The sequence below is a fragment of the Manis javanica genome, chromosome 11, assembly GCF_040802235.1.
Source record: "Manis javanica isolate MJ-LG chromosome 11, MJ_LKY, whole genome shotgun sequence".
NCBI lineage: Eukaryota > Metazoa > Chordata > Mammalia > Pholidota > Manidae > Manis > Manis javanica.
In genome coordinates, this window is record NC_133166.1 from 965,231 (window position 1) to 973,754 (window position 8,524).

The 8,524-nt window shown below is 36.4% G+C and overlaps 1 protein-coding gene across 1 annotated transcript; it reads left to right on the forward strand.

The window, feature by feature from the left end:
* The first annotated feature begins 3,827 nt into the window (after positions 1 to 3,827).
* LOC108389906 (olfactory receptor 5B2-like) lies at positions 3,828 to 4,778 on the forward strand. Its single transcript, XM_017648397.3, has one exon. The coding sequence runs from the start codon at positions 3,828 to 3,830 to the stop codon at positions 4,776 to 4,778; it is 951 nt and encodes a 316-aa protein (XP_017503886.3).
* Positions 4,779 to 8,524: the final 3,746 nt, after the last annotated feature.

The following is an 8,524-nucleotide window of genomic DNA, read 5'->3' on the forward strand; positions in this document are numbered from 1 at the left end:
AATCATCTCTAGGATTGGGATTTTTAATATTATATTATGCATAATAATCTAGTTTCATTTCTCTCAAGCCATCCCACTCACATTTTAAACCCTATATTGCATTTAGTTTCTGAAGTTATATTCCTAGCACTCCAAAAGTCTGTTTTCTTGTAAAAATAAAATATGTCCAGAAATGAAATACTTAAACTAGTATGGTTTAAGGAAAGCATAAGAAATTTTGGGTCCTGCCTTTCAAAAACCTTTCTAACGGCAAGTGACTTACTTGTTCCACATGAGTTTTCTCTACCACAGTGCAAGCATAAATGTAACTCAGAGGGACAAACAAGCCCATGAATGGAAGCACATACATATACTCTACTCTAGGTGGGCGAGTGGACACATGCACACAGTGGTGGTCAGTTTCTCTCCTAGCGCCCCCCCAGAGGGATCATGGTCCTACCACTACATGGATTTTGACACAACAAAACTCCTAGAAGAAAACATAGGCAGTAAGCTCCTGGACATTGGTTTGAGTGATTGTTTTTTGTATCTGACATCCAAAAGCAAATTTAAAAAAACTGTGGCTGCATCACACTGAAAAGCTTTTGCACAGTGAAGGAAACCACCAGTAAAATGAAAAGGCAACCTACTAAATGATAGAAGATATTTGCAAATCAAATATACAAAAAGTGGCTGATACCCAAAACATATAAAGAACTCTTACAAACTCAAAAAAAAAAAACCAATAAAACCAAAACTGATTTAAAAATAGGTAGAAGTTGTTAATAGACATTTTTCCAAAGAAGGTATACAGTGGGCAGTAGGTAAATGAAATAATGCTCAACATCACCAATCATAAGGCAAATGCAAGTCAAAACCACAATAAGGTATCACCTCACACATGTCAGAATGGCTATTATCTAAAAGACAAGAAATAACAAGTGTTAGTAAAGATGTGGAGAAACGGAAGCCCTTGTACAGTGTCAGGAAGGATGCAATTTGGTAGAGCCACTAAGGAAATGAATATGGAGGCTCCTCAAAAATTAAAAATAGAGCTAATATCGGATCCAGTGATTCTACTAGTGGGTATCTACCTGAAGAAAATTAAAACACTAATTTGAAAACATATATGCACCCCTAATGTTCATTGTAGTATTATTTACAAAAGCCAAGATGTGGAAACAACATAAGCACCCATCAAAGGGTGAAAGGATAAATTATATATACAATGGAATATTACTTAGCCATAAAAAAGACTGAAATCTTGCCATTTGCAACAGCATGGATGTTTCTTGAAAGTATTATGCTAATTGAAATTAGTCAGACAAAGACAAATACCACAGGATTTCACATATGTAGAATCTAAAGAACTACAGAAAAAAAGAAACAAAACAAAATAAAACCCAGACTTGTAAATACAGAGAACAGTCAGGCAAAATGGGCGAAAGGGATTAAGAAGTACAATTTCCAGTAATAAAATGAATAAGTCATGGGGATGTAATGTGCAGCATGGCGAATATAGTCAATAATATTGTTTTCACTTGAGTAAGGTGACAGATGGTAACTAGATTTATTGTGCTGACCATTTCATAATAAACACAAATGTTGAACCACTAGGTTGTTCACCTGAAACTGTTATATTTTATGTCAACTATACCTCAATAAAAAAAAAGATTAAAATACCAAGTGCTGGGAAGGATGTGAGACAACTGGAACACGTTGTAGGTGGGAACAAAATAGTAGAGCAAATTCAGAAAACAGTTCGGAGGTTTTGTTTTTCAATTAAGCATATATTTGCCTTACAGTCAGGCAATCCTTCCCACAGATATTTACCCAAAGGAAATCAAAACTGTTCACAGAAAACCTTAGGTATTTGTCTACATCAGCTTTACTCAAAATCACCAAACAGAACCAACATAATGTCTCTCAACTGAGGAATAGAAGAATAACTGGTAATATCCATAAAGTGGAGTACTACCCCAAAAAGAGTCCATTATGTAAGAATGTTGATGGGTCTTAAATGCATTATATGAAAGGAAAGAAGGAGAAGCAAGACTTAAAGACTCCATATACTAGAATTCTAGTTAAGGTCATTGTTGCAAAGGGAAAGTTACATACACAAAGCAGTTAAGTTGTTTCCAGGGACAAGGGCTGGAGAAGGAGTTGATTACAAAAAACTCTGGGGTTTTGTTTTTGTAATGGAAGTGTTCTGTGTCTTGATTGTGGCGGTAGTTACCTAACCACGTACATTTGACCAAATTCTTAGAACTATACACAAAAAAGTATAGATCTTACTATTTGTAAATTGTACATTTAGAAAATGAAAAAAAGGAATAATAGCAAGTAATAGCAAAATACATATGCCAACTCAGCATATGCAGTCAGGTCCCCACAGGCAGGTTAATTGCTTCTTCCCCAGGAAGGTGGAGTGAGGAGCTATAGACCTCTCATGAGGCTATCCCCTGAGAGCTACATGTCTCTATAATTTACTCCTGGTCCCCTTGCATTAGCCACTGAAATACCCAGAGCAGTCCACATGATACCATGTTAGAGGGACCAGACTACATGCTGGGCCCACTGACCATCATACATTTATCTGAATGTTAATAGTTGTCATTAACACAGGCCTTCTCCCTAATGGAAGGATTGCTATGAGCCTGACATCATGGCCAAGGAAATCACTCTAAGGTAAACATTATATTGAGTGACTTTAAAATGGTAACCACCTTAGAGTTATTTTCTAGACCTTCCTTTATTTGCTATTTACAGACACAATTCTTTAAGTTATGTAGGAGAAGTGTTTTTATTATGTTTACTTTACAAATAAGGAGAAGGTAAATGACTCCTTCAAGGGTGCAGTAAGAATTAATGGTGCATTTGGGACCTGAACCCACCTCTTTTGTCCTTAGTGTTTTTTGCCTCCATCTTTCTCTACCTTAAAGAACTTGGAACTTGTTGACCACTACCTGAAATATAGCTTCTATACCATTGTTTATGCATTATTTCATGGGTGTATTTCTCATTTCACACTCATTATTCAGGATTGATTGTCTGTTTTCTTCAAGGAACAAGGTAAGCTACTATATCCTATATACACTCTCAGTGAAAAGTATAATTCATGCAAAATCTGGGGGAAACTTTAAATACTATGAGTTATTTAAACACAGAAGGAGTTTAGTGATACTTATGAAATATCCTCCTTCTTCCCTAAAGGAGAAGATGAATAAAAATATAAGATAGATGATGCTTTGATTGTCACTATCTTGTCACTATCAGTTGTCCTCCCATTGGAGGTTACTATCTTCTTGTCACAATCAGTTGCCCTCTGACTGGAGGTTAAAAAACAAACAAACAGGCAAAACTTAAGTGTGAAGTGAACATTCTTCAAAATACAAAGGGAACTGAAGGAATTACCGGGAATGAACCACTATTAAACCTTTTCCCCATAATCTCAGTCTTACTGTTTTTGGCACCTTTATATATGCTGACAGTGAGGAGGTCAAAAGCACACAGATTATTTATTAGGTTGAAATCGGGTTTTGATCTTGAATTTTGAATCTTCATACTAGTAATATAATTGTAGAATGTCATGTAACTTCTCAACTCCCTAATTCTTTTAATAGTAAAACAAATATAACAATAATACCCATTGTACCCAGAGACACACACATTAACACATTTTTATTTAAAGCTATTAACATGAGATCGGGATAACTTTAAAGTACAGATTATTAATGAAATAATGCACATGGTATTTATCCATTTCAGTTTCACTACCATTTCTTTTTTGTTTGTCACTTTTTCCCTTTAATTCACTTTGCTACAGGACCTCTCATGATTCCCAAGTAATGCTGATAGATAACAGATCAGAAGTGACCGAGTTCATCCTCCTCGGACTAACCAGTGCCCCAGAACTGCAGGTCCCCCTTTTTCTCGTGTTCATTCTCATTTACCTCATCAATGTGGTTGGAAACCTGGGGATGGCAGTTTTGATTCTTGTGGACCCTCGTCTCCACACCCCTATGTACTTCTTCCTCAGTAACCTGTCTCTGGTGGACTTCTGTTACTCTTCAGCTGTCACTCCCAAGGTCATGGCTGGGTTGCTTATAGGTAACAAAATCATCTCCTACAATGCGTGTGCTGCTCAAATGTTCTTTTTTGTAGCCTTTGCCACTGTAGAAAATTACCTCTTGGCATCAATGGCCTATGACCGCTACGCAGCAGTGTGCAGACCCTTACATTACACCACCACCATGACAACAAGTGTGTGTGCACGTCTGGCCATAGGCTCCTATGTCTGTGGTTTCCTGAATGCCTCCTTCCACGTTGGGGACATATTCAGTCTTTCTTTCTGCATGTCCAATGTGCTCCATCACTTTTTCTGCGATGTTCCAGCTCTCATGGGTCTCTCTTGCTCCGATAAACACATTAGTGAGGTGGTTCTTGTTTTTTTGTCCAGCTTTAATGCCTTGTTAGCTCTCATGGTTGTCTTGATTTCCTACCTGTTCATCTTTATCACCATCTTGAAGATGCCCTCAGCTCAGGGACACCAAAAGGCTTTGTCCACCTGTGCTTCCCACCTCACGACAGTCTCCATCTTCTATGGGACGATAATCTTCATGTACTTACAGCCCAGCTCCAGCCATTCCATGGACACAGACAAGGTAGCATCCGTGTTCTATGCTATGGTCATCCCCATGCTGAACCCTGTGGTCTACAGCCTCGGGAACAAGGAGGTCAAAAGTGCATTCAAGAAGGTGGTTGAGAAGGCAAATTTTTCTATAGGATTAGGATTTTAACATTGTCCTATGAACAAGAAACTTGTTTGCATCCTCTCAGACTTCCCCCATGCAATGAGTTACTTTATAAGCACTTCATTTAAATTCATTTAAATGCCTTGAGGTGACATCCTTCTCTCTTCAAAAAGTCTGTTGTCTGGGTAAAAGAAAACATATTTAGAAATATAATACTTGAGTGATGGTGTCTAAAGGGAAGCATTAGAAATTTGGGAACCTGCTTGTCAAAACTTACTAATGATATTTGATTTATTCACATATGCCACTTACATTTTCCCTACCACATCCTAATGCAAATGTGCATATTAAACAGAGCCACAAACAAGACCATAAACAAAGCACATGTATGTGCTCCATGTGGGCACATACACATTAAAGTGGGAAATTTGTGAGAAGTAAGTCAAGTAATTTAAATTATTTTAAATTAAAATAATTTAAGTAGTTAACTGAGATATTGAACATAAGGTTATATCTAACTGTAGTTATTTCTTTTGTTGAATAACTGTTCCAAGATTCTGGATGGGAGAAAAAAGACAGGTAGTTTTAAATGAAAAGTGTACTCTTTTGGTACATTTTATGGAGAAATATATAAATTTCACATCTTCAATGAATTAATATTTCTGTCTTGACTGAGTCATTCCGTAGAATCAGTATTTCCCTATTACAGCTTTCAAAAAGACACAATAATCACCCAAATTCCATTGCTTACCTTAGGTTCACTCAAGATGCTGTACATGCTAGGGGTGTGGACGCATGTGTGATGAACTGAATCCATCATCACAGTATCATACAGAGTATAGTCAAAACTCCCCTGTGCTTTGTCTAAGCATCCCTCTCTCCCTAGCCCCCTGACAATTACTGATCTTTTTGCATCTCCAGAGTTCTGCCTTCACCAGAATGTGATATAGTTGGAGTCACACATTATGTTGCCTTTTCAGGTTGGCTTCTTCATGAAATAATATGCATTTAAAGTACTTCCATGTCCTTCCATTGCTTCAAAGCTCATTTCATTTTAGTGCTGAATAACTGCACTACAGTGAATTTATCTATTAACCTCACAAAGGATGTTTGGTTGTTTCCAGTTTAGGCAATTATGACTGAAGGTGTTGTAAATATTTATGTTCAGGTATTTGTGTGGACATAAGTTTTCTACTAATTTGAGTAAATAGCAGGGAAGATGATTGCTGGATTATATACTAAGAATATGGTGAATTTTTTAAAGAAATCTCCAAACTATCTTCCAAAGTGCTGTCCCCTTTTGCATTCTGACCAGCCATGAAGGAAAGTTCCTGTTTTCTCCACATCGTCACCTGCATGTGGTGCTCTCAATGTTCTGGATTTGGGCCATTTCAATAGGTGTGTAGTGGTATCTTGTTTTAATTTGCATTTCCCTGATGACTTATTATGTACATCGTCTTTTAAAATGCTTTTTTGCCTTCTGTATTATCTTCTTTGGTGATGTGTCTGTTACAGTCTTTGGCTATTTTATAATTGAGTTCTCGTTTTCTTATTAAATTTTAAGAGTTCTTTGTACATTTGGGATAATAGCCCTTTATCAGCTGTGTCATTTGTAAGTGTTTTCTCCCAGTTTGTGGCTTGTTTTCTCATTCTCTTGGCATTGTTTTTCACAGAACAATTTTTGATACTAATGAAGTCAAACATTATTTCTTTCATGAATTCTACTTTTAGTTTTATATCTACAAAACCATCACCATTCTCAAGATCATCCAGGTTTTTCTCTTATGTAATCTTCTAAGAGTTTTATAATTTTATATTTTATATTTGGGTCTATGATCCATTTTGAGTTACCTGCTACAAAGGGTGTGAAGCTTGTATCCAGATACAGATTTTTTTGCATGTGAAGGTCCATTTGTTTCAGTGCCATTTGTTGAAAAGAATATCTTTGCTCTGTTTAATTTCCTTTGTCATACTTTGTCAAAGATGAGTTGACCATATATATGTACATCTATCTCTGGGTTCTCTGATCTGTTCTGTTGATCTATTTGTCTATTCCATTTTTTATTAAACTATCATTGATATACAATCTTATGTTGGTTTCAAATACACAACAGAGTGGTTCAACATTTACCCATATTATTAAGTCCTCACTCCCTCCAGTGCTGTTACTGTCATTCGCGTAGTAAGATGTTACAGAATCGTTAACTGTATTCTCCATGCTGTACCACCATACCTGTGACCAACCTATATTATGAATGTGCATTATTTTGCCCCTTAATCCCCTTTCCCCTTCCACCCACCATCCTAACCCCTCCCCCTTGGTAACAACTAGTCCCTCCCAGTGTCTATGAGTCTACTCCTATTTTGTTCCTTCTGTTTTGCTTTGTTTTTATACTCCATAAATAAGTGAGATCATTTGGTATTTGCCTTTCTCCACCTGGCTTATTTCACTGAGCATAATACCTTCTAGATCCATCCATGTTGCAAATGGAAGGATTTCTCTTCTTTTATTGACTCAATAATATTCCATTGTGTATACATACCATATATTCTTTATCCATTCCTCTACTAATGGACACTTAGGGTGTTTCTATATCTTGGCTATTGCAAATACTGCAGCAATAAACATGGGGTGCATATGTCTTTTCAAATCAGGGATCTTGTTTTCTTTGGGTAAATTCCTAGGAGTTGAATTACTGGGTCAAATGGTATTTCTATTTTTAGTTTTCTGAGGAACCTACATACTGCTTTCCACAATGGTTGAACTAATTTATATTCCCACCAACAGAATAAGAGGATTTCCCTTTCTCCACATCCTCACCAGCATTTATTGTTTCTTGTCTTGTGGATATGGCCATCCTAACTGGTGTGAGGTGATTTCTCATTGTGGTTTTGATTTGCATTTCCTTGATTAGTGATGTGGAGCATCTTTTCATGTGCCTGTTGGCCAACTGAATTTCTTCTTTGGAGAAGTGTTTGTTCAGGTCCTCTGCCCATTTTTTTTAATTGGGTTATTTGTTTTTTAGGGTGTTGAGGCATATGAGTTCTTTATATTTTACATGTTAACTCCTTATTGGATAAATTGTTTATGAAAATATTATCCCATACTGTAGGATGCCTTTTTGTTCTGCTGATGGTGTGCTTTGCTGTATAGAAGTTTTTTAGTTTTATGTAGTCCCACTTGTTCATTTTTTATTTTGTTTCCCTTGCCTAAAGAGATGTGTTCAGGAAAAAATTAATCATACTTATGTTCAGGAGATTTTTGCCTATGTTTTCTTCTAAGAGTTTTATCGTTTCATGCTTACATTCAGGTTTTTGTTCCATTTTGAGTTTACTTTTGTGTATAGAGTTAGACAATAATCCATTTTCATTCTCTTACACATAGTTGTCCAGTTTTCCCAACACTAGTTGTTGAAGAGGCTGTCTTTTCCCCATTGTATATTCATGGCTCCTTTATTATATATTAACTGACCATATATGTATGGGTTTATATCTGGGCTCTCTATTCTATTCCATTGATCTGTGTGTCTGCTCTTGTGCCAGTACAAATTGTTTTGATTACTGTGGCTTTGTAGGTGAGCTTGAAGTCAAGGAGCGTAATCCCCTAAGCTTTGTTCTTCTTTTCCAGGATTGCTTTGGATATTTGGGGTCTTTTGTGGTTCCACATGAATTTTAGAACTATTTGTTCTAGTTCATTGAAGAATTTTGTTGATATTTTAATAGGGATTGCATTGAATATGTAAATTGCTTTGGGCAGAATGGCCATTTTGTATTTGTCTATTCTTTTACCA

Bases quoted from the DNA above. Each gene is read 5' to 3' on its own strand.
- LOC108389906 (XM_017648397.3), top strand. From the start codon at position 3,828: ATGCTGATAGATAACAGATCAGAAGTGACCGAGTTCATCCTCCTCGGA.